This window comes from Syngnathus typhle, linkage group LG19, assembly GCF_033458585.1.
Source record: "Syngnathus typhle isolate RoL2023-S1 ecotype Sweden linkage group LG19, RoL_Styp_1.0, whole genome shotgun sequence".
Classification (NCBI taxonomy): Eukaryota; Metazoa; Chordata; class Actinopteri; order Syngnathiformes; family Syngnathidae; genus Syngnathus; species Syngnathus typhle.
The window spans coordinates 7,150,391-7,176,142 of NC_083756.1; the positions used below are offsets into that span (position 1 = coordinate 7,150,391).

Below are 25,752 nucleotides of genomic sequence, written 5' to 3' on the forward strand. Positions count from 1 at the left end.
ATATCTGTACATCCTTTGAATGTTTTTGCTGCTTTTATATGCAGTTAGTCGATTTCTCGCAAGATCCGAACGACACAGTACGATATAAAACAAACGGAATCCCTGAGGTTTAAATTTCATCTGTGAAAATGATTTATTTGAGTATTAGTCTGATGCCTTCGTTATACAAAATGTTGCAATGTTTCAGTACAGATGTCACACACAACACCAAATTTAAAGAGAATACTCAAAACAGCTTATCGGACAAGACTACATTGAAGTGAAGTACATTCTACTTTCAAACACAACAGAAACTTAGATGGGGAAAAAAAAAGGCTTCCTGAGCTTTTACACTTTTGCTACAAACAATTTCCATCTTTGACCATGTCCAGTCACAGGTCTTTATCATTCAACACCTATTTGTCATTCATCTGTACCAATAAGCCCCACAGTCAATAGATTTACAATAGATGAATGAAAGGAAATATTTCTATATATAATTGGATTTCCTTTTTCAAATTCATCTTACTCAATTTGAAGAGATGGAGGAAACCCACTTTGAATTGAATGTCTTACATGGCACAATTTATACAAGTACAATAAATCTCGGGCCTCCGTCTTTTCAAATAGAAAACAAAACATGCAAATGTACACGTTGTACAGACGTTATTCTTTACATTTGAATCCAAAGCACATTTTCACCACCCTCCTATCTCCAAAAGTTCTAAATATTTAAACGGTGATTCTATAGGTACTGTTTGGAATTTGAGGGATGAGCTAGGCCTCCCCTTCAGTGCCCACACATCATGCTCCCAGGCTAGAAGTCTCTTGATGAGCAGCCGTCTCTGATGTTTCCGCAAAGCTTGGCACGCTATTAGTCTTTGAACCGCTGTGCTAAATCCAGTTCATGTCCTTCTCCTCTTTTTGAGAATCCAGCTCAACTGGTTAAGCTAAAGTTGAGGAGAAACTCACAGGCAAAAAAAACAAACAAATAACCACGGGTCTAAATGTTGAGCACCGAGCAAGTAGGACAATATGTGCTTATCTCCTTGCATGGCAATTTATTCATTATTAAACTTGGCTTGACAGTATTGTGTGAACTTAAAAACCACTAGTCTGCTCAGTGTGGTTGATTCTGTCGGATGTGTCAACTAAAAATTGAAGAACAGCATCGTTTAATTAATAAACCCTTTGCAGGGTGCGGTCAGACCACTTCCGCTCCGTTAATTTCACGATTTATCTATGTCGTTACAAATAAGCCGCAAAACCGATAGCAGTGTAAGAGAGTGAGGTACATGTTTGTTTTACTAACAGACATACTTTTAAGGTAAAACAAATTCCATTAAAACACCTGCAGCTTATAGTCCAGTGCGGTTTATATAAGAACAAAAAAGGATTTCCCCCTAATTTTAGTTTTAGTCTTATATTCAGGTGCGGCTTATAGTCCAGAAATTATAGCAACCAAGGGCAGCATGAATTCTATTTTCAATTATGAAGGAGTGACTTATTTCGGAAGTCCAGGACCTCTCTTTTGAGCATTTGGGGTGAAGGAGTCTGCCGTCGAAGCAACTCCCGAGTACTTGATGGTAGTCGTTGTCTATCAATTATTCTCATCTCCTCGACTCTCCTGCAATGAGTCCAGGGTAAGTCCCAGGACAGACTGGCCTTCCCGATTAGCCTGTACAATTTGCCCCTGTCAGCAGCAGTCCTTGTAAAATGCCACAAGTGAGTCATGCACGTCCTCAGGAGGGCCCACTGAATGCCGTAAGACCCGAGCCTCCTCAGCAGAATCAATTTGCGCTTGTCTTTTTCGCGCAGTCACAGTACCAAAAAAAACCCCAGACGAGTCTTGTTTATTGTTCCGGTGAACAACTTATTTGCTGTAAGACCTTCCCTTGGATGTTCATCAGTGTTTGGAAGGCTGTGTCTCTTTGACTGGGCCTGTAGAAATCCGCCTCCATCTTCTCCGTATCGATGTAGAGCCGCGCCACTAAATCGGTTCTCTGAACTCCCTTGTGATCGTCCTCCCTGACACGACTGACAATAGCAGTCGTCACAGATCTTCTGCAGGTGGCAGCAGTCAGAGCTCTACGTGAAATCTGTAATGTACAAGGTGAAGAGGAACAGTACAAGGACTGTTCCCCGCGGGGATTCACTACTGTCTCCCTAGAAGTATGAGAATGTGAAAAAATATGATCGGCTTGCTTCTAGATACATTATCGGGGATATGCAGCTTTAAAAAAATAATACTCCCTTTGATCGGCTTGCTTCCAGAAACATTATCCGGAATAGGCAGCTTTAAAAAAATAATACTCTGCTTAGTACATGAACATTTTTCCATTAGTCACCAATGTAGATGCTTTTTTTGTGGGTACTTTGGCTCCGTCACACCTTCTAAAAACATCCAACTTGTCCATAGGTGTGAATGCGAGGGTGAACAGTTTGTACCCCGCCTCTCAACTCAAGTAAGCTGTGACAAGTTCCAGCACCACCCTGAAGCGGAAAATGAAATCTTTGCAACTATTATTTCTTTGTTTATACCTTATTCCATAAGTGAAGCAGAAATGACGATACCCTCTAGAAGAGACAAAGCGGAAGTGGTCTGACATGATGTGAAACCGTCCTTATCTGGTGTCAAAACAGTTTGGCCCGTTTGTGTCAGATTGTCAAAGCGATGAGTTTAGAAATGTTCTGCATGGATCTTTATTACTTTTTAGAGAAGCTGCTCCTCCCACACAGAATATTCTGTCATGATTCACCCAGGCGTCCGTTTTATTATGCAACGTGTGTATCAGCAAAATTGGCAAAACTCATTATCCCTACTGGCCAAATACTCTTTGTAATGAGATAGTTATCACACAGGAAGGCATACAATTTAAAAACCGCTTCTTTGATAATAAATGTCTTGGTGAGTTTAAATGAATTCTTCAGCGGTGACATACTGGGAATTATTCATGAATTGTGACATCCATTTTATTCATTCAGAGGGTGCAATACAAATAAAAATGGCAAAGACATGTTTTTCTTTTTTGTTCCACATCAAAGCTAGCACATTGAAATAAAGCTAAATCTGAAATACGGAAACACTGAACTCCAAGTGCTGACTGGTGTTCAAATCATGTAATACACACCTCCTCTCCTTTAAGCCTTGATCAACAAGCATGCACATTTGTATCACAAACGAGACGTAAATGTATGCACACCAGATCATTTGAACAGCTTAAAGACAAATGAAAGAAATGAGGGAGGGCTAATGGTAACAGTCAATAAAATGAAATTCTGTTTATATATATCTTTTTTTGTCGTTGATCGGGGCCTATTCACAATGAAAGGCATGAGCCATCCGGTGTCAGTGTCAGCTATGTATATACGGCACAAACATTAACGCTAAGTGTTTCAAATTAAACAGATGTATATATAATTTCATATATATATATATTTATAACACAAATATAGATTCTTCTTTTTCCTGGTTCATTTTGACCAATGAACACATGACCCGGAACAGCGAAACCATAAGAAAGTGATTCCTCCATGTGAGTTATCTAACAGGAGTTCATTTTCACATTGGAGCATTGCACCTTGGCTGATGTAACCATGACCTTTGTACAAAAGGTAATCCATCTGATTCTAAGGAGGCGATTATTTTTTTTTTTTTTGTAGTGGCTAATAATAATGTGCTCGGTGCAAGAGTAGTAGTGGCTGGCAAATGAGGCTATACGGTGAAGTCCGCATGGTAGTGTCGGAGGAGGACATAAAACAAGCAAATCTCTTGTTCGCTTTAAGAGCAAACAGAGCGAATGTGAGATCTGGTTTCAACCAAGTCAGTTCCTCATACATATCCCCTCTGCATTTTATAACAAGGCCTCCCTCACCAAACCGTAAGCCAGAAGGATGACAACAAGTTGGTAGCAGGCTGATATTCTTGTACCTGTGAAAGGAAGAAACACAAACGTTCAATTAGCCACACGCTAAAAACAAGATGTGAGGAAATGCACAAATCCTGGAAACACGTCAAGCATCTTCACATGAGTTAATTGGAATTAATTTTAAGGCAAGTAAAGTTCACCTCTCCGGCATCCCAGGGCTAACATTTTCTTCTCTTGATTCTGACCTGATTATCATCCGAGATACCCTTTATTTATTTTGCGAGCCTAGAGGTTTGCACTCACTAAATATTCATGTTAGGACTAAAAGTTGTTTTACTCTAGAAGCACGTCTGTCTCATTATTTGCGTGCTGATTCTGGCTCAAAAGCCAAACAAACAAACAAAACGGAATTATTTTTCGACATCGTCGAGCTGTTGAAAACTCCCAAATACACATCTGAATGTCTTTGTGTCAGAGTTGCATCTGTGTGTGCTGGGCTGGAACATATATTTTTAATTATTTTTTTGTTCAACTTATATACATATTTGCAAAGTTCACCCAAATGTTTCGGCTCAGTGAGACGCTACTGGGAAATATCGAATTCGAGCCTGCGAGGCAACGAGACTCAACAAGACAATGAGGTGAATCACCAGCAACCTCCATGGAGAGCTCAAATTGGTTTCGAGCCACATTGATCTGTCCCCGATGGTCCCTGGCTGGCTGAAGAGCTATGTGTCTCTTCAACATGTTTGCCTTATTGTCTGGTGACTTTGTTGAAAATGATGCTGTTTGAAGTCTGTCTCCTTGTCTGGGCCATTTGTTAATTTTTGGCTCTGTCCAACTTTGTAGTTGAAGGCAAATTGCTTTCAGATGTGTTCATCCATATGTCTCAGTATGTGTACATCTGTGATGTACCGAGGCCTGTAGCCTAAATTATTTCATTGACTTCCTTTTTATTTTGTTATCATATAATTCAACAAAAGCAATTCATTCGTGTCGACAGGTTTGGAGATGGGAGGGATTGTTGGGATTTGTCAAGGTTATGCCTGGATTGTTCCCCGTTGAAATAAAATAAACACTTTCATTTGCTATTTAACACTGAGACATTAAGAGGCTTATTGTAAAAGTTCAACAGCTGGAACAATGATTAAAAGGTACGTGTGTGTCGGGTACAAAGGTGTTCTGTGGTTCGGTTTGTTTCAAATCAGTAAGTCGAAAACGCAAATGGCATCGCTGTCGCAGTTTACTAAGAGCAGTACAGAATACCGTATTTTCCGCACTATAAGGCGCTTCTAAAAACCTCCAATTTTCTCAAAAGCCGACAGTGCGCCTTATAATCCGGTGCGCCTTATAGTGCGGAAAATACGGTAAGTAAATTGTGTTTAACAATGAAGAATTGTTTAACCCACACAAAACCAATCCAGCAATCGTGTCATAATGACCCATAGAAGAATTCTGATATACATGAAATGACATAGCAGTCTGAAAAACAAGCGGCTTTGAATCGCTGTTGACATTTCTAACTGGCAAAGTGACTCATTTGTGCTCATCTGAAGACAAAAGGTTTCATTCCACTCTAGTCGCCTCTGAAATTTGTTAGGAAAGGAGGAACGATGGAGGGCAGGATCAGATCAGACAACAACTGACACTGGGTTGGGGGGTGGTGAAAAAACCTCATGTTGTCATGTCAAATTTCTGTAATACTTCCAGACTCAGTATTGAATGTCACTGCAACCAGTTCATGTAATGATGCTCATCTTCCCAAAACGTGATAAAAACCGTAATGGTTCCACCTTTCTTCCTCTTAGCCAAGGTGCCCACGGCTGAAACGGGGGCGCAACCCACCGAGGCGCATTTATCAGTGTCAAACACACAGCACAAGCGATACACCGCAACACAGTTGTCAGCATATTCTTGAGTCTGATAATCTCCGACAACGCAGCCCTGGGGTTCATTGAACTTCTTTCCATCATTGGGCAATAATCTGCGTTTTGCTTCAGATGCAGGAGGTGTTCCCAGCCCGGAGCAGGACTGACAATGTTTAAACGGCCTGACCGCTGGGGAAATGATTGGCATTTAAAGGTGGGCCACTAAAATGACTGAAATTAGTTTGATAGGGAGAGAAATGAAAAATATGGAGGTAATGAGAATTTAATCTCCTGAGGATAAAATTGTGGACTATCGCATTACAAGGGCAGCTCTGCTTTGACAGGCTGAACGAGAAAAAATAATCGACTGCAAAAGTGACTATAAAAAAGGCAACATTGCTTTTCATTTATGAGTCAAATTTGAAAATAACTTGTGAATTGAAATCATTACTGAAGCCACTTTAACATCCAAATGTGTCAAATCCAGATCCACAAAGTTAAAATCCAGGCACAGTTCTTCAAATTAACCGGCAGATAAACGAGTTCCCGTGTGCTAACACATTTGTTTTGATAAATATGATTAATATCCTTCTGTCATTGCTTTGAACTGTTATTTTCTTCAATATTGTTCAAATGTATTATTTTTTAACATGACCACCGTGTTCTGCAATACATATTTTCTTGCATCTGTCTCTGCCTCCGAGAATTTATTAAGTTCACGTACATAATATAGGTCATATCATAACAAGTATTTACTTACGCAATATATGGTTTCTTTTCATGACGCACAATATATTCTATATCCAATGTAAACAAATTGAATACGCATTCAGACGTAATTAACATTGAAATAAGTGGCGGTACAGCAAGCACATTCACCTTATTGACAAACAGCCTTGGGTGAAGATGGAAAACACAAAGAATCACTCGAACTCAATAGATGTACTAATAACGCTGAATGTGTTTTCTTATTGTCCGGGTCATTGTGCCTTAACCTGCCCATTGTATCGTCTATGTACACGAGTTGTCTTCGCCATCTGGTCGAGAGAACGGCTATTCAGTTATTTATAATCGTTTGCCAGATTGCATTCGTGCTACTCACAATTCCGAGGTCCTATTTACGCAATATCGTAATGAGTCAAAATGGATCGTGGTTGGAATATTTTTATCTGTGGAGGAGATGTCAATGTATATCGTTGCTGAGGTGTCTGAGTTCATTTGGAGTGTCTCCATACGCGCATAAATAATCACTCTGTTTTAATCTGGATGACTGAAGTGCGGAAACCCTTCGAATTGAGACATTTCCATTTCGCTCGCCCGGACTCAAGCGTGAGACATGCATTAATCAGACCACACAGAGCTCCCTTTGTTCTTATTTTCGGCACCTATGCACACTATCTATTCAGCTTGATCAAGACTCTCACTGATTTTGACCTACGACTGTTTCCTCATAAGTAGATCTCTCCTCATTTCTCGCCGGGTGATTGGGGAAATTAAGTCGATTGAACTGTTAATAAAAATCGTTTTGTTCTTCCCTCTGGATGTTTAATGAAATGACACAATTGATTTAGTGGATTCCGACCGTCAGTCCGTCTAGACAATTGACTGCTGTCCATCTTCTCTGAGCCCATGTAAAATATTTAAATATAACCAAATTGCTTTGACTTTGTCTGGCTGAGTGGCAAAATAAAATATGTTTTAATAATAATAAGCAGTCCTCATTGATATACCTGAGCTGGGGTTGTGTTTATCCGCATTGGAGGATGTGTGGGAAGAAGACGAGGAGTCCACCCTCTGATCTGAACTCATGCTGTCTTGACCCAAAGATGAGACGGACTTTCTCGGTTTCTTGTCTGTCAGGTGCAGGGGGGAGCTTTTCTTGGGAGGCGGCAACGGACGTCTCGCTCTGGCGGAGGCATTGACCCTCAGCCAAGCTTGGGCTTTGTAATCCACAATCTCTCCATAGTTGGCCTGTGTCACACGACACTCATACAAGCCCTCATCACTTTTGCCGACTCTGGAGATCTGGAGCTTGTGGGAGATATCGTTGCCCTGCACTTTGACGGTCTGGAAGAATAAGCGGAAGAAAACAAATGTCATTACACTGAAACATTCTGTTCTACATATAGCAGCACAAAGATTGGCAGTTGCAATGCAACTGATTGAAGGAATGGAAGCTATTTGACGCTAATAACACCCTGGCTCGATCTTCTGCTGATTAGTTCCTTTGGAAGGTGTTGGGAAATCAGTTGCTATTGTGTGTTCGCTGCATGCATCATTGACGTTCTGATATCGTTGCTGTTTCCTGCTCATATGCCATTCATTTACTTCCGTTAGTTTTAAGTTTCAAATATATTCTAGTTTTGAATTGTATACTAATATCATGATAAATTTGGGATTTTTTTTTTCTTTTTTAATGTGTGAAAAAATAGAATACTACTTTTTTTTTTGTACCTTTTCACATTTCATCCGCCTTGATTGTCAGAATATTTGAAGGGTGTTGATGGGCAGACAGATTTGAAATACTCAGCCGTTACGAGAGGTTTTAGAATTGGAAATGGAAAAAAAAAAGTTTTTTTCTGCCTGATCCAAGCAACACAAGCAAATTCCAATTCTCAGTCTGACAGTGATGACAAGAATTAAAATGATCATGAAACTGAATGTCACATCTATGAGAACATGATGGATGGATGGATTCTATATCATGGCAAAAATAATTGAGCTATACGTCTTCAAAAGTGGCTATACACTCCCTCTCATTTCATTAGAACATAGAAAAATAATCTCAGGGCAGTAAACGAGTTTTTTTTTCCCTCCCAACCATTTAACGTTAAGCATCTACATAAATACTTCTAAATTGTCCAATTTCTGCCAATCACTACTGTGATTGAAATTATAATTGGACCTTGAGAAGCACTGGCTTAATGGTTTTGGACTTACACTGATTTTTGTCCCCTCGTCATCAGGATGAGGCTCTGGTGTTATCTCCATCTGTGAACAAAGAAGCAAAGACTATTAGGATTGTGAAAGCAGCCAATCCATATAACCAGTAATGGCTACATTATTTTGGGACTAAATGTAGCTATCATTAATGACAAACCTGATACTCCAACATCAAAAGCTCTCTCCATAATTCCATTGCAGAAGTTGGAGAACACAAAGCATAATTATGGTTTTACTGCTCAGAGCTAATAAGTCCATGTTCTCTTTGGTAGCCATCTCCTTAATTGCCCTCACAGGATATATAATAGTATATCTATTTATTTTGCATGCAGTACGACTTATAAAACTATAAAAACAATAAGGGGGGGAATACTAAACATAAATCTTTTCACTGCCACTTAAAAAACAAAAAAAACACTTAATACAAATGTTCTTGCATGTTAAATACTGCTTAGCAGATTTTTTTTTATTATAATATTGTTGTATTCACGATATCATAGTGAACCTATGCAATTAAATTTCGATTAACACTGAGTCCATCAACTTCACGATATTTAGATGTGATAAAAAAACACGACTACTGCCTCCCTGGACTGGAATGAAAAGAGAAGGGCAGGAGAAGGAGAAGTCGACTACTTATGAGCATTTGCTGCAGTGAACACTCTTTCAACTGCCGTGATTAGCACACAAGAAACTAGTGGCGCTCTCCGGAGGATGCTCTATAGACAGGTGATTAATGAGCAGAATTACTGCCGGATCCGGTTTTCTCTGTCCGCGCGTAGCGTGACTCTTACATCTTGATTTCACAGATGGACTTGACATCCTCCATTGTATTGAAGAGATGTCTTTAATGGGGAAGCATAATTCATTGCCCTCTGCCGTGGCATTAGACCGTTTCATGTCATTAATTTCAGCTTCCCCTTTTACAAACTTCTCAGCAGTTTTATGGGCTTGCTATGCAGTCTATATTTGTCACATGAGAAGGATAAGCAAGTATTTCATTGGAGGGGAACTGGTCTACCTGGTTAAATTTTTAGAAGGCATTCGACCTCGTCTCACTTTGAAAAAAAGAAGTTTCATTCCAAATTTGCGATTCCTAATTACCGGCTCTTGTTTTTTCTTCACATGAATTAAAGAAGCGAGGAACACGGTACACCGATGACTCATAGAAGTCACCATTAATCACTCATCATCCATCATTCTAGTACCCATTTATAAGAGATATTTCTGGATGCGATGAAGTCTATTTTCGCTTTCAACCTTTTTCTGTGACTCAAGTCATTATTTCCTCCTTTCATTTACGTTTCCCTCTATTATCACACCAATGCTTTTTTTTTTTTTAGTCAAAGCCAGGACCACTTAAAAGTATCTCAAATTCAATCTGACGTCTCCGTGCTTTGTGAACACTCGGCCATTCTTCGTGAAAAAAAAATGGACTCCTCGTAAAATATGCGCTACAATCACCGGGCGTAAAAAGCTTCAACGACATCCTGAAACTCAATTATCATCCCATAAAGAAAAACTGCCATCACTTCAATTGGAGTCGAAATGAGACAATTCGCTCTTTCTGTGATTTGTTTTACAAGCGGTACATGATGATTGACATCCACGGCCAGTTAAGTCTGTGATCAGAGTATCACTCGGAAATATTACACGACACTAGCGCTCGGACAAACTGTTTTGTGTATGCAAAAACTCCTCAGTGTGATATCGGGGGCATGCGTCCATGTTAATTCAACCATACCTGTCCAAAGAAGGGAATTAATGTGCATAAATTTGTACCGATAGGACGTTTTCATGTTGGAATCTAATCAGGATTGTAAGTCAGCTAATGAAAGCACTTTGATGTGAGCCTTGACCCGCCTGAATAAATGGAAGGATAAGGCAAGCATTGTTCTTCCTCTGGGGAACTCAACACCGAGGGGTTCCCTTCTCTCGGGGTTAACAAAACTAGAGAGGAGGGAAGACAGATCGACATCATCCTGAATCAAACAAATTAAACAAACTGCCAAGTGCCAAACTTTAAGACAAAAAAAAACATTCCGCGAGCCAGATGTTCATTTCCAAAGTAAGTCATTTGCAGTGACTTTCAAAAGCCCCCCGGCCCCCCGGGGATGGCATACTTAATCCAAGTGTGTCATACCAGTGTGCTTAGGTTTGTGCTTAAACAGAATGAAAAGGCACAAAGAAGAGAATTAATCACATTAATAGAACATTACCAGGCGATGGCACAAAGGAATGTATTTAGAAAGCCGTTTGGGAGAGAGGATTTGTTGGAATCTTCCATATTTAAAAAAAATAAAATAAAAAATCCACAAACACACCCTTTTCATACCACAGACGGAGAATAACAAGTGTAATGTTAATCACAGTAGAAGTGAACTGTAAAGAAATGCCTAATTACAGTGCTCACTGATTCCTGCTTGAAGATGTTTTTGGGTCTAAGCTTAGTTGTTAACCCTAATTACAGCCCACAGTTGACAGGAGTTCTTTTCACATGCAAACACTAATCCTCTTCACAGCCCATTGGTTTATGACAAGGGATATGTTAAGCCTAGCCTTCAAAGCCTTCAATTGTACATGTAAATACATGAAAGGACACTATTACTTTATTCCGTGATGAAGAACTGTTCCCCTGACGACTTGAATATTGGAGAAAGTTAAGATGAAATAAAGTCTCCCGATGATACAAGTCAAAGAATGGCTAAAATGATGTCGCGAATAATTCATCTTCTTTAAAATCATGATTGCCATCATATTTCATGTCGGAAAATAGTTTTGTGTATATATGTTTCTAATTTACATTTTTTTTCTAAATTCCATCAAATGAATAGAAAGATAAATGAGCCAATTTAATGTGGATCCTTCAACATCCTTTTTATGACACGCTATAGGAAGTTTTGTATTGAATTTGCATAACCAATAAATAAATTCATTCACTCAACATCCTTTTATTAAATTACCTCCTATAAAATAAATATTGAGTACCTTCCATAGATGACGCCACAATTTTTTCCCGGCAATATTATTTCGCTGTGTGACCTTGCGTATGCTATTGCATGCAGATGCATCAGTCCCTTCTGTATCCAATAAATTATCCTTCAAATAATTACATTAATTAAAGCACACTAAGATTCTAGCTTGTATTTACTGTAAGTGAGCTGCTTTTCGCTTAATTAGTTCATTAGCAGCTTGCCAAATGAAATGGCTATATTCACATTAATTAAAGGCAACCATGCAGTATGAGACTCAATTAACAAGCCTGATTTTTTTTTTTTAAGACGACACTTAAATAATACACCCACAGGTATCCAGTTTTGATACATTCCTTTTGCACGTGCAAAATGTAAATGTCCTTTTCTATTTTGGAAATTCTCACTGGTGGCACGGTGAACACGTCATTTGCAAGTTTGAGAGGTTTGGGGTCTCCCAAATCTGCATGTTAGGTTAATTGAAAATCTAAATTGTTCATAAAGTGGGTGTGGATTTGTGTGTGATTTATTGAGACATGCCTGTAATTTATATCACAGATTTTTCAAAATTGTTGTTAAACCAACCCACACCTCGCTTTAAAAAATACAGCTCCTTTGTTTTTTTTACAAGGCACGTCTGTTGGCAGCTTTATTATTGCGCAAGGCAAAAGCCAATACAGCTTCTGACTATTTATGTTTGTGCCAGGCAAGGCTAGAACATCAGTAAATATGTCCAAGTTTGAAGGAGAGGATAAGAAATAAGAGGGGTATTAACAGTGTTTCTTAAAAGGAAGTTATTGTTGCTCATCATTTAAAGCTGGCGCCAACTGCAAAGTAACTGTAAACATTCTCAAGACAAAACAGCACAACAGCAAAACCAAAGGAAGAATATTCAAGGATGGATGGTGACAAGCCTGGGAAAGCATGGAAATCTCCTGAACAGATGAAAAAATATTTATTTTTTTCCTGATTGGCTAATTTGTTTCTATGGTGACAAAAACAGGCTATTCCTGAGCCTCAGCTTTAAGTCACGCTTTATGTTTCATTTCAATCAATCTTACCATCTCATAAATTATAATGCACCAGCATTATTTAAAAATAGGGGTAAATCATTTGGATTCAAGGCCTCCTGATGATCTTGCAGGTGATATAGATTTCAGGAGAGGCGTTTCAAAGCGCCACACGAGGTTGTAGTCATCTTACTGTAATCTATTATGCAAGGCAGATCAAGAGAACCCCAAGGGCAGGTAAAATAAAGGAGCAGTATCTGAAATAAAGCCTTTGAAATCATGAATGAAAGTGCCGAAGACGTTCATATTTATTTCAAATCAGAAACAGTGGCAGCTGGTCAATAGAGGGCGCTAAAACGCAACTGCGTCATCTGAAATAAGACAAAAAAGGAAAGAAAAACCTAAATGCAGGAAAGCGAGTGGTGCAGTTCAAGAATAATTTCATTCAAAGGCAAAGCAATGCACTTGGATAATCCAAAACATTAAATCCGCAGAAGCACAAAGTCACCAGGTTCAGAGTAGCAAAACAACACTTGACACATGAACCGACAAGAACTGAAAGGAAGCAGGGAACAAAATACAAACAAACTGACGGCACAACGAGAAACACCCGGATAAGAGACAAATTGTCGGAGGCAGCACAGGTGGACGCCGTAACTTAACCCGACAGACATTGACGCAAGGGAAACCGGAAAAACATGAAACTAAATTCCAAACAAAACCGAGTCAAAGACGTTAAGTCCGGTCTTGAAAATCTAAATCCTGTCTTGCAGGTTTCCAATTACCAAAACTCACAGGAAAAAAAAGATGCTTACAGTTTGGGGAGTTTTTTTTTTTTTTTAATTAAGATTCTCTAAATCTGATTTCAGGCTTTCAAAAGTAATAATTCTCTCATTTCTCTAGTCCTTTATAAACGCAGACTGATTTATCTTTCATTTTTAATCGAAATACGATATTTGCAGCTGTAGTTTTAAATTTGTTGAAATGCGACACATGCTTCTTTTTGGAAACTAAATACTGCTTCTTCTTTTTTTGCCACCAAGGTCAAGAGGCTTAAAAACACATTTAAAAAAATGAGTCAGTCTTTATCATTCCAAAGACCGGAAAATGATGAAATAAAAGGAAAGGAATTTTCCGTCTTTTGATGAAAAAAGGATGACCATGGCGGAATATTCCACGGGACATTTTCTCAAGACCTCTCAAATATTTTCAGACGTCTTGCTTTGAAAATCCTTGTGATGAAATACAACGAAAAGCAATGAGCGACTAACGAAATAAGATTTTGGCGTTCTGAATCGTCACAATGGTGGCCTGTCTGATATGTTGCTTTGGGGCGGTCCCGATTGATCTAACAATGACGGGCGCTTATAACACACGTGTCCATATCGGTGTACGATCACTGTTATGACTGCTCGACTGCAACAATAGATTACATTTAATATCCTCGGACTGCTATCCAGCCAGCGGGCTTAAAAGCAATTAACGGCAAAATCAATACCCCGAGTCAAAACACTGTGACAGCTCTATTATCCCTGGATGTAGGAGGCCGAGTGGGGTCCTGTTTTTTTTTTTTCTCGTGTACACTCGTGTATGTATCACACTTACTGGGAACAGTTTTACTTGGGAAACTGATTTTTAGAACTTCTTGTTGTAAATGGGAAGCTCTGAACCATTTGGGTGTCATTCCAAAAAAAGATTGCAAACAATAGATGATTATCATCTGAAATTTTTGCACCTTGTTTAGATGATGATTATCATCTGAGATTTTCCCCACCTCTCCAATCCCTAATTCCTTTCTTTTTTCCCCTCTTCCTTTCTGTAAGCATCAGTCTTCTGCTATTGAAAAGCAGCCCGTCATCACATCAGCACTGGCAGCACTTTTATCTAATCACACTTTCTAATATGCTGCAGCTCATCTAGCCCTTAGATGAACCAAAGGTCAAAAAAAAAAAAACTTTTAGTCTGCGTTTGTTCACTTTGACACATCATCTTGCGCTCCATTGACCAAGTGAAACTGCACTAGGCTTTAAATGAGCAGGAAGAAATATTTCGTATTTTGTGAATGTTTTTTTTTTCCTGGCTGGCTTGGAAGAAAACCGCTATTTATAACAAGCTCCCTTCCCATAAATTCTTTATCACACATTGATTAATTCAAACGTAATGTTGGAAGGACAGCAGAGCAGACTACCAAATCCGGACATGTCATCGCTGTGTTTACCAAAAACATAAAGGTTACGATGCATTTTATTCCGCGAGTAGTCTGGTTCCCCCCCCCAATCCCCACTGAAACAACAGCCTGCCATATCAAGAACTACCCCTCCATTTTCTATATCGCTTGGTTTCATTAAAATTGCAGGTGACCTGAAGTCTATCCCAGATGACCTTAGGCAAGAGTACATCCTGGACTGGTCACCAGGCAATAACGGGGCACAGATAGACAAACAACCTTTCAGACTCACCATTATCCGGAACTATCATGGCAGTTTGATTTGGTGAAATTGACGCCATCAAAACCTTCATCCCTGCAATTCACTTGAATCAGAGCTGGCAGAGATAGTGTCTGACTGATGAGGACGTTTTTCCCCTGCATAAAACCTGTAGTCATTTATATTTTTGTCAGTATATATTGTATAGGAAGTCTTGGCCTCTACAGCTACGACGACACGTTTTGCACTTTTCCCTCTGCTCTATTACCCTAGAAAATTAATCTGCATGTGACATTTATCATTCCACACAACAAAATAACAGCAGCAAATCCAAAGTTGAGGCATCCTCTCATGACTAATTTGTTTTATTCATTTTGATGCCATCAACTAGGGGAGGATTAGACACGGTATAATTAATTTTCAAGAAGTGCAAGGCATCTCATGGGTTATTATGACAAGCTATGTCGTGTTATTTTGGAGATGTTTATTGTAAGGAAGGTTCAATAGAGAATGAATTTGTAATCAAATTCCAGAGACACCCTGATAATCAGACTATTGATATTACATGTCTTGTAAATGTATCATTTCGCTGTATCAAAAAAAAGGTTAAAATATTAATTTGCTGTACTAAAGACCACAGAATACAATCCATATTTCATATTAGACAACGGTGATTTAATTAAATGTTAAGATGAATCCAAAAGCAGCAGATCATTAGAAAAATGAATCATGATTGCCCATAAAAGTCATCTACATGAGATCTCGCCTCCTCAGGCACAGCATTATGGGGCTGACAAATCATCCTCTTCACTTCTTTGGGGCAGGAGCCAGCTGCCATTTAGAATGGAAAGGATTTTCCCTTGTCCCACATTCTCAAGCCATCTTGGGTTCCAACTTGTAGGTTTGATCAATCAAAGCGGAAGTACAGCCACTTTGGAAAAAAAGAAATGCCCAAATTCATAAAAAGTAAGTTGAGGAGCTTCATTTAGACAAATGTAGTCATTTGCCGCCATTTTCCGGCCTATTTCAGCAATAACACTACATCATATTTGTTCCGGCGGTGACAATGATTTTTGCTATTCATGGCAATAGTCAGTCCCGCAAATAGCAGGTGGTCCATTTAAAAGTCTAGCCATGTAGCCCAATGATTAAATACATGAATTAAGTATTTGTCTCTAGTGACTGTCTGTTTTAAATGTTAGTGTAATTTCAGATCAGTCATTCATAATGAAGACCCTACAGACAATTATAATCCGCTGCGAGTCCCTGCTTCCAAAAAGGTTTATTGTGAGTTGAGGTCCTGACAAGAAGACGATCCTTTTGATGCCACTATTACGACTCATCAAATATTGAATATGTAATTGTATTATATTCCTTCAAACAATGATCAATCAGCCGAGTGAAAGGTCGCCATCCCAAGACGGAGGCATTCTGTCAAATCCGAATGATTGTGAAAAGGAAGTCCTGTGGATGTGACGAGTCGGATCGTGACACTGCATTGGATGAACTTTCCTTCCGTTGACAGTGTAACCGCGGCGTCAGGACTAATAGTGGCAAGATAGGTCGAATCACAGCTCCGAAATGGTCTTGTCTAGCGCTTAGATCTGCTTTTAGTTGGAACGCCGTCACTTTCTGACCCCTCGTATGTGACAAAGGTTTTAACCCCTGTCACGTACAATAGGATGGAATGCAGACTCGAAACTACTATATGTGCCCAACATAATAGGAAAAGAACAGGGACGGAGAATATTGTGTTATACAACAAAAGGTCAAAGGTTGAATATATATATATATATATATAAATATATATATATATATATATATATATATATATATATATATATACGTCTATAGTGTCAGTGGTCATAACACAGTACATGTTCCTTATCGTTTTCATCAGTGCCCTATGTCAAAGCAAGAAGCGTAGAGGTTTTATTAAGACAACTGAGACACGATGATCAAGGTAGCTGAGGTCAAACATCATCACTTGCTACATGCTTCTTATCGCTACGCTGCTCCGTGCAATTTTTCACCTGCTCCTTTTTTTTTTTTTTTCTGTGAATCAGTGTGGGATGCACACATTCTGTTTTTCCAACATATATGGGTGTGCACACTTATGCAATCGCATTTTTACATGTGCAGTTTTAGAAGGTTTGGTCTTTTTTGTTTACATCAAGAGCGTAGGAGATAAGAAGTGATGACATCATGGCCATTGTTTTCCGTGAGTATCGTGGAGCCTAACAACAAGTTTCCAAAAAAAAAAAAAAAGCCATGAAGTAATTCTTCAGAGCCTCTTTTGCAATGTTTACAGCTTTATGCAGTGTGGTATTACAATGAGAAGAATTGATCCATAAAATAATTCAAGGGCTTTTACTGCACTCTGAGGAAATAAGTCGTTCGTGAAGAATGTCAACTGCAACCTTCAAACAAACCGCAGAGTCACACTCCAGCAACTGTGAGACAATAATGGCCAATGCGCTCTTTACTAAACTGTCAACAGAACGAGCGGTGAATTATGGTAAAACGGGTCAACCTCATTACATTATAGGAGATCATTTGGAACCTGAGAAAGAATATCTTTTTGACTCTCCTGTATATCAAAAGCAGCTGTACTGCATTTGCAAGGTAATTCACCCTTTGTACATTGACAGCAGCACACCAAGAGGCTTGTGACAAGCAATTGGTAGCTCAGTGTCTCACGCCATGACACCCGTCCGTCTCCGGAGGAATGTAAGGTTAAACCGATAACCTTCAATCTCCTTTGCTTCCTTGCCCATCAGGCCATGCAGTTGAAATATACACTATTAATGAATAATTGAGCGATAACAAGTCGATATCCAGAACATTCTGGTTCACTTGTGTTTTGGATGAAAGTGTTTTGGTTGCATTGCATATCAGGAAAAGTGAGGCAATGTAGTTTTTCACTTAACTTGGGCCTTTTTTTAAAATGTGTGTTTATATTAAGTACTCTTAAACAAATTGGTTGACCCTTCGGATTTTGGTTGGTTGTTTTTTCTTAGGTGCGGTGGTTTGTTGTATGTCAAATTAGATGCACATTTTTTTTATTCCCCACATCATATTTATGATATAGACCTACTGTCAAATGGTAATATTATTGTGAATCTCAAACATGATACTTTAAAATGAACAGTGGTGTCCCTTACTCTTATCTAATCATCATCTTGCTTGAATGAATCTCAAGCGTCAACTGTCTTCATGTCATTGTCCGACCAATAAAGAACCACCGTGTTTCGATACACATGGGAAAGTAAATGTGTATTATTTTGCACGCACGTATGAATCTTTCACATATTTCCCTCGGGGCTTCAAGTACCCTTGTTGCGTCACAACTCCCATATGTTTCTTTCCATCTGCTCATCCCTTCACTCCACCGTCTTATTCATCTAAATGCAGATAATACATGGGTCAAGCAGGCGCTGCCTAGAGAAGAATGCCATTTTAAAATGTTTTAAGTTTTATTGGCACGTACAAGAATAATTTGATCTTATTGATGAATGGCACCAGGTGAATCGCCATCATCATTCCGAGGATGATTCATTTTATGCCAAAGATGTCCAAAGGAATGTTCTTCCCACCCATTTCCACTCTGAGCTCATCAAAAAGTGATGCTCTTGATGTGACATGATGCTGCTAATAGAGCTTTGATCCCACGGGGTCAAACTGTCACACATTGTGTTTCAGGCGTGGAGCCAATCGCACTAAACTAAGACAATCAGTGTGACTTCATGAGTGCTGCGACGCACTGCAGATGTAACACCACAGCTGCTGTCCCCTTTTGTGTTGCAATAAATTGCTTATGTATTTGATAGAAGCCACATCAATCTGCACAAAGGAAATCAAGCAAAGAAAATCAAAACAAATCTTGTCAGTGAGTCCTTAAAAGGGTGCACATCTGAATTTCTTAAATTAAGGCTTCACTTGAAATACATTTTTCAATAAATATATATATACAAATAAATAAATAAACATGCAGCGAGGAAAGGCAAAGTCTTGAGTGCTAAATATTTACTGAAGGCCCCGGTATAAAGCTCGTATTCTAATTGGGTCTGTAATTATTCAGAGTCCGAAAGACCTTCAGACACAAACGAGCATTTGACTAATTAGGTTTATTTTGAAAGTGGCATTCTAATGAACACCTGAACTGAGAAAAGCAGTTAACATACTTGCAAGCAGTACGTTTGCTCATTCTTTTTCCTTCCTTATCAATAATTGGACTAAAAATAATTTATATACGTGCACCCTGAAACGATTGGCAGTCAATGTTAGTTCATCTATAGACAGGCATGTTTATTATTACAATCAACTCATTTACATTCATCTCTGGAGAATATCCTCTCTCAAAATTACTGTCCGAGTCGATACGAAAGTGATTGGTTGGATACGAGAAAGCAAGATCAAATGATCAAATTGACAATATGCACCTAGATCAATAAGCAGTCATGGAAATAAAAACAAGTCGAGGGTGATGGCAGTTTTAGTCATACACTTCCTGGGGCAAATGGTAGAAAGTGCCACTAAAACATTATTGCCTTTAGATGCCACAAAATGGCACCAAAGCACTTTCGTTACATTAGACATGGCTTTTTATAAAGACCCGGATGGAGCTGAGGAACAAAATGGCCAACGTAGGCACTTACATCATCTTGCATCAACCCAATAAATCTTACTGAAAATGAAATAAAATGAAAAATTAAAGGCGATTCTCCCAACTGGGAGTTAGAACACAGTAAGAATTTGCACGACAACGCTGTAAGAGTAGCTGCCATTTGAAAAGAACAAAAGCTTCTGTGACCGATGACTGACCAGAGCTTGGAGAAGTCTAATAGAACAGGAAGCACCTGTGTGTGTGTGTGTGTTTCCACCAAAACCCAAGCAGCACCCTGCAGAGAGCTCATGTTCACCGCAAAGCATTTGGAAAAGCATTCTAATCATTACCGACCTGTGTGGGCTACGAGGCTGATGGCAGTAGTTACCGGAATGATGCATTGTACATCATGGCTCCAGGTGGCGTTAGATGAGTTCAAGCACCAGAGGAGCCTCCAATCAAAGTACCAGTCCAAAAGAGCATAATATTTAATGGATTCCTTATTGTTACAAAATAAAAATGGCTTAGGTTACATTTTTTTGGTCAAAGAATTCCAGCGCGTATTTTAGGTAATAGTCAATTATAACATATTTTCATTTTAATGGCATGAGCCAGTTTATCCCATACTTAGCTGCAGGGTAATTTTGCATTATGTCTTCTCTGCTATTTTATTTTTTTATATGTATCTCGCTTCAATGGAAATGTACTTTAACATAGCCCACATGATCAAATCCAGCCTAAGCGTGGAATAGACTTCGTCTTAGAGATATTAAATGTCGAATATTTTTCTTAGAAAGTCAATATTACAAATGTGCATGTTTGGTTCAAGCGAGTATTTTTTCGTGTTTGGCTGTTATTTCATATTCTGCAGTGCTATACGTACTGTCAATAAAAATCCAACACAGTTATTATTCCACAAGGATTATTTTCATACCCAAATAGGGTTGCCCAAAACTACAAGTGATATTGTTTTATTTATGAACTCAGTGTTTTTATTTGCACACCTCGCAATATTTTATAAAGAATTACATTGATTCTTAAGCTTCACGAGTACTATTTGAAAGGATCAGGATTGCTACCTTCCCATATATAACTCGGCTTTTCTTGTTTTTGTTCCTTATATCCCAGCATAATCCTAAATCAAATAGAATTAGTTGTGGAAAGGGATTGTAAAGATTGACTTTGTGTATCGACTTCATAGCTAAGGGAAGAGGTCGGATTAGCTGGGAAAAAGAAAGAATGGGTGATCAACTTTGACATCAGTTGAATCCACACCATCAGAATAGAAAACTCACAGGTTGGGATCTTTTTTGTCTTTTTTTAAAGTCAAATCCTACAGTATGTAGCAGACCTCAATTATTTATCGATATGTGATAAACAACAACTCGAGAGCCCACTGAATGAATTTGTTTTTCATATCCAAGCCAGTTTTGATATTGATTAAAATTAAATGACTGAAGTTCTTCATCCACGCACTTTACTATCATCAAGGGTATTCTTGTACGCATTCCATTAAGCAGTAGCTTTGCAGAGACATTTTAATATAGCCAACTGGGGCTATATGTAATACTGTGTTTTGTTTTGTTTAGGAATATAGAATACATTGATTTAGTGGCAGTTTGAAAAGAGCCATGGCTGCCATACGCTAAGTAATGAAGCATCAATTTGGTCGTGTTTTGCAACAGCAAATATTTTGCTCATATTATTTCTTCGCTTTTGCTTTGCCTTGAATCAGCATCATCATTGTTGTGGAAAATCCTTTCAGCGGTGTGACGACTTTTTTAAGGGAGGGGGTGAGTCATGCCTTTTTCTACTTGCGTGCGTGTGATTATGTACTGGCAGCATCTCATTTTAAATGCAAAAGAAAAAAATGAGTTGTAAAAGATGAGTTCTAACAGCGGAATTGTTTTTTTTTTTTTTCGTTTTAAGTTGACTGCATACAATATGCATCTATTCAAATTCTTCTCGGGACATATTCTGCCATGACAGTTTGTTTCTGGCCATCTATCAAGCGAATGAGTCACGCCAATCATGGCTCCAGAATTAAGCTTGTGTACACTCGGGAACAATTTGTTCACATTTAGTGAGGATTTTTCAACAATTAAAAAAAAAAAAAACATTTATCAGTTCTTTGCCACAGCCCCCCGGGTTATAAACTGCTCTTCTGATGTGTTATCGGCCCCAAACAGGCCCATCTACTGGATGTTTGGTAAGATTTAGCTAACTGTCAGAAATAAGGCCAGCACCCACTGAGAAGGACTAATATTTTATTTCAGAATATTTAAATGTAGCTCTCCTATGTTATACAGAATAAGACTTTATAACAAGAACATTTGCATTTACGTTTTATATCGTAGCTGTAGGCCACGTTGTACTCAATGAATAAAGTATGCGGTAAGGATATCACTGGCATTGTGACATTTACCGAATTATACATATGGAAGCACTTTTGTGTGTAACCTTTCCTAGTGAGCGGTGATCATCATGACTTAGTAAAAGTCACATTAAGTATTTTAAATGTGAAATGAAATAAACATTCTCCGGTTATGTCATGGTGCAAAAAAAATCACGACATACTAATGTAGCTAAACTTGAGGTGAAACTAGCTTTGTTGTTTCAACGACTTTTTTTCCATAACATTTATTTTGACAGGGGGCGACATATACACTACCGTTCAAATGTTTGGGGTCACAAAATTGTTTGGGTGACCCCAAACTTTTGAACGGTAGTGTATATATTTATTTAGATAATTATTTATAGATTATATATATAATCTTCTGTGTAAAAAATCTTATAATATATATGTATACTTACATTCATAGATTTTATATAATCTTATACAAATATAAGATATAATTCATAATATTTAATTCATAATATGTTATTAGAATAATATTTACACTACCGTTCAAAGGTTTGCGGTCACCCAAACAATTTTGTGACCCCAAACGTTTGAACGCCAGTGTATGCTATGCTAAAACTAATATGAATAAATAAATATTTATGTTTCTCTATCCAATACCAAATGCCTGGGACCGGTACTGGGCCACAAACCCAAGGTTGGGGACCGCGGCAGTAAAACATAACGAGTGTTGTTCTTCTCTAATAACAACCACAAAAAAAATGAGGTCAGAGCTTGTGGGCCAATGGTCAAACTTGGTAAAAGACTGCAAACACATCAGGGCATGAATCCATCTTCCCTTGTATCACGTATTGGCAGGCTGATGTGGAGCAGTAGTCGTTATGTAACAACGATAGGATTCAGGGGCACTGGATGGCAAAAATCTGCATATTTGTAGAGAAATATCTGAAGACGGTGACATAACATCGACCTCGCCCTCGTGTTTGAAATGCACTGCGACAACACTTTGCACCCTTTTGAAAGAGCAGCATTGCATGTTGTGCATGTTCACCTAATGATGTGTACCTAATGATCTGGCCATTATGTGCAGTTAAGTAACTCGAGAGCAAATCCACCATATTTGTTGACTTGCTCCAAAAAAGAAAGATGCCCTTGGATGTTGAAAGTAAACGCATCAACCCACACGTTCCGCTGTCATCAACATTTTGCACTCTTCTAATTGCTGCCAGTTTGCTCCTTTCAAACACATTCCTTATGTTGCGATACTTTCGATAAATTCCACTCTCTCTCTTCCCCTACTGGACAAACAAGTAATAAATGCTGGGTTACAGTAGGCCTCTTAAGCCTAACACCCAAGAGTCATGTGGGATCAAATCCACATCAAAGCCCGGCCAATGATGCTCTAAGAGCTGTGCAACAATGGAACAATAATTAAAGCCTTGTGGATTTCCAAAACATTGTCACACACACACACGCACATTGTATATCACTGCTTCTCGTCATGGTGATTGAGAGAGCTCAGCTTGATGTTTGCCACCAAAATACGCCAACCTTTTGTGAGTCTCGACTCTACCTGCCGCACAATACGTAAGCCGCCGTTGCCGTCCGTCTTGAATGCAGCAAACATATTTAAAACACTCTCATCCGCAAAGCTCAAGATCAAGCTGTCATAACCAGCAGCAGCAAAACATAAGACGCTGGGATGCACTATTTAATGAAAGGAAATGTCCAAATGTGCTATTTGGGGCGCTTGTAGGAATTGTTTGGCTCACTCATGAGTTATGTGAATATCCTAAATGAGGAAAATGTTTGTGTTTTTGGCTTGTTTTTGAATCCTTGGATTAATCTTAAATTGATCAATGTCATTTTGCTCAACATGAGGTTGACTTGAAGCACAAATACAAACTTTCAAACCATTTTTACATCATTTCAATGTCACATTTTAATGTCCTCTGAAGGTTAGTAGCGTGGTTTTTTTTGTTTTGTTTTTTTACATGCCTTAAAGCACAATCTTTTTTTTTTTTACCTCTTCAGTATCCACATCCTCCACGGCCTCAGTGGGTTCCGGCACTTTCACGAACCACCATTGGATCTCCAAATAAACTGAGGTGGTTCCGCTCTGGAACGCGCACGCCATCTCTATGTTCTGTCCCTCTTTAACCGTCATGTTAGAGGGTAGATCAGTGAAGCGACCTGCAGAAGATTGGAAGGGAGATGTGTGGGGGCGGGAGTTGCAGAGATAATGAGTGAAGGGAAGATGGAGAGCAGGGGAATGAGAGAAATCATTGTGGGGATCATTTGGAGATGTCTACACGCATAGAAATAATCAGTAATTAAATATCGAAACATTTTTTTTCACGACTTTGCCTCTCTCATCTCCTCGTCCAATGTTGAATAAATCCACACAATCATAAGCTGTTCACTGTTTTTGCATGTCATTGCAAGTATTGCGCAGAGAGACAAATGACTTTTGAAGGAAGCCCTGAAGACATTTCGATTAAGAATTTTAGCTGTGGGCGTCTATAAGCTCGTTGTGTTTAATTCGAATGCCCACGAGAAGCAGTGAGAAAGTGGACTCCAATGCAAAATGAAGGGCAGATGCTTTTCAGGACATTGGACAGTGACACACGGCCGCTGTCCGTGGTGCTGTATGTTTTCGATGAGGTACATTTGCTTGATCGACGGAGTTTTCCGAGAAATTATTATTTGTATGAGCGTTAAGGACTCAAAACAGCAGTCACCAGTTGCATTTTTTTTTTGAGGGGGGGGGGGGGGGGGGTCGGGGGTGGCGCCGTCTAACATTGCGATGCCGTTGTCTGGGACGTTTTTATAACCCGCGTCAATCATAAGATTGACTGCTTTCCTCCTAAAGAGCCGCTTTATAAAACACTGCGCACTTTATAACAGTTTCTCAGACCTCGTAGCCTTTTCAAGTCTTACCTTCAAAGGAGAATCCAAAATGCACACAAAAGCCAGCCAGGAAAATAAATCCAGCGGTATCGTGAGAGGTCCACATCATTGCTGCTAAGAGATTTCTTTACATCAGCTGGAGAGGGCAAGAAAAAGGCGACGGAAAGAGCCAGGAAAAATAAAAAAAAATCAAACAATCAAACAGTTGCTGGCTCGGCGTTTTGAAACGGAGGTTGCCGCAGGTTGAACATGCCGCAAAGTAGCGCTGAACTTCTTTCTTTTCTGCGTCTGTTGCTGCGACGACTGGCGACTGCTCGGCTCGACTCGAGTGTGCAAAATAAGCAAGCGGCGAGCTGCGGGACTTGCTGTGCAACACCGGAGAGACGTCAGTCAGTCTGCTGGTGAATCACTGTGTGGCATTTGCGCTTCACTTTTTTACCGAGCTTCTCCTGAGCGCTCCCCGTACGTCTTCGGGCTATTCATTTTAAATATCCTCGAGGTTTTCCATGCAAATAGACACGGGCCAATTGATCTGGTGAAATGTACTTCGAGCAAATGACAGTTTTGCAGATGGACACCTGGCACGTCCAAATCATTTAAATGTTAATTTATATTGAATAGTGTTTAATGCGACGTGGGCGTGGCCAATATTGCAGGGTACTTGAGCTCTGGAAAGTCAGTCTTGAAGCATAAAATAGGGGCGGGGGGGTACCGGCAGGGCAAGTGCACCAAGTCATAAGTCATTAGTATAGAAAGGATCCCGCTGGAATATTATTAGTCTCATGGGCAGACTGAGAACATGCAGTC

The 25,752-nt window shown here is 39.2% G+C and overlaps 1 protein-coding gene across 1 annotated transcript; it reads right to left on the minus strand.

Moving 5' to 3' along the window:
* Positions 1-154: 154 nt before the first annotated feature.
* vstm2a (V-set and transmembrane domain containing 2A) lies at positions 155-25,307 on the minus strand. The gene is made up of 5 exons (XM_061266432.1): positions 24,976-25,307; positions 24,062-24,228; positions 8,657-8,707; positions 7,447-7,783; positions 155-3,910 (listed from the first exon to the last, which is right to left on the minus strand). Exons 1-5 carry the CDS (start codon positions 25,052-25,054, stop codon positions 3,834-3,836), a joined length of 711 nt encoding a protein of 236 aa, XP_061122416.1. The 5' UTR covers positions 25,055-25,307; the 3' UTR covers positions 155-3,833.
* Positions 25,308-25,752: the final 445 nt, after the last annotated feature.

Excerpts from the sequence above, each read along its gene's own strand:
- vstm2a (XM_061266432.1), bottom strand. The coding sequence starts at position 25,054 with ATGATGTGGACCTCTCACGATACCGCTGGATTTATTTTCCTGGCTGGC. Across the intron at positions 8,708-24,061 it reads AGGATGTGGATACTGAAGAG|ATGGAGATAACACCAGAGCC; the intron begins GTAAAAAAAAAA and ends CTTTGTTCACAG. Across the intron at positions 3,911-7,446 it reads TAAACACAACCCCAGCTCAG|GTACAAGAATATCAGCCTGC; the intron begins GTATATCAATGA and ends TTCCTTTCACAG.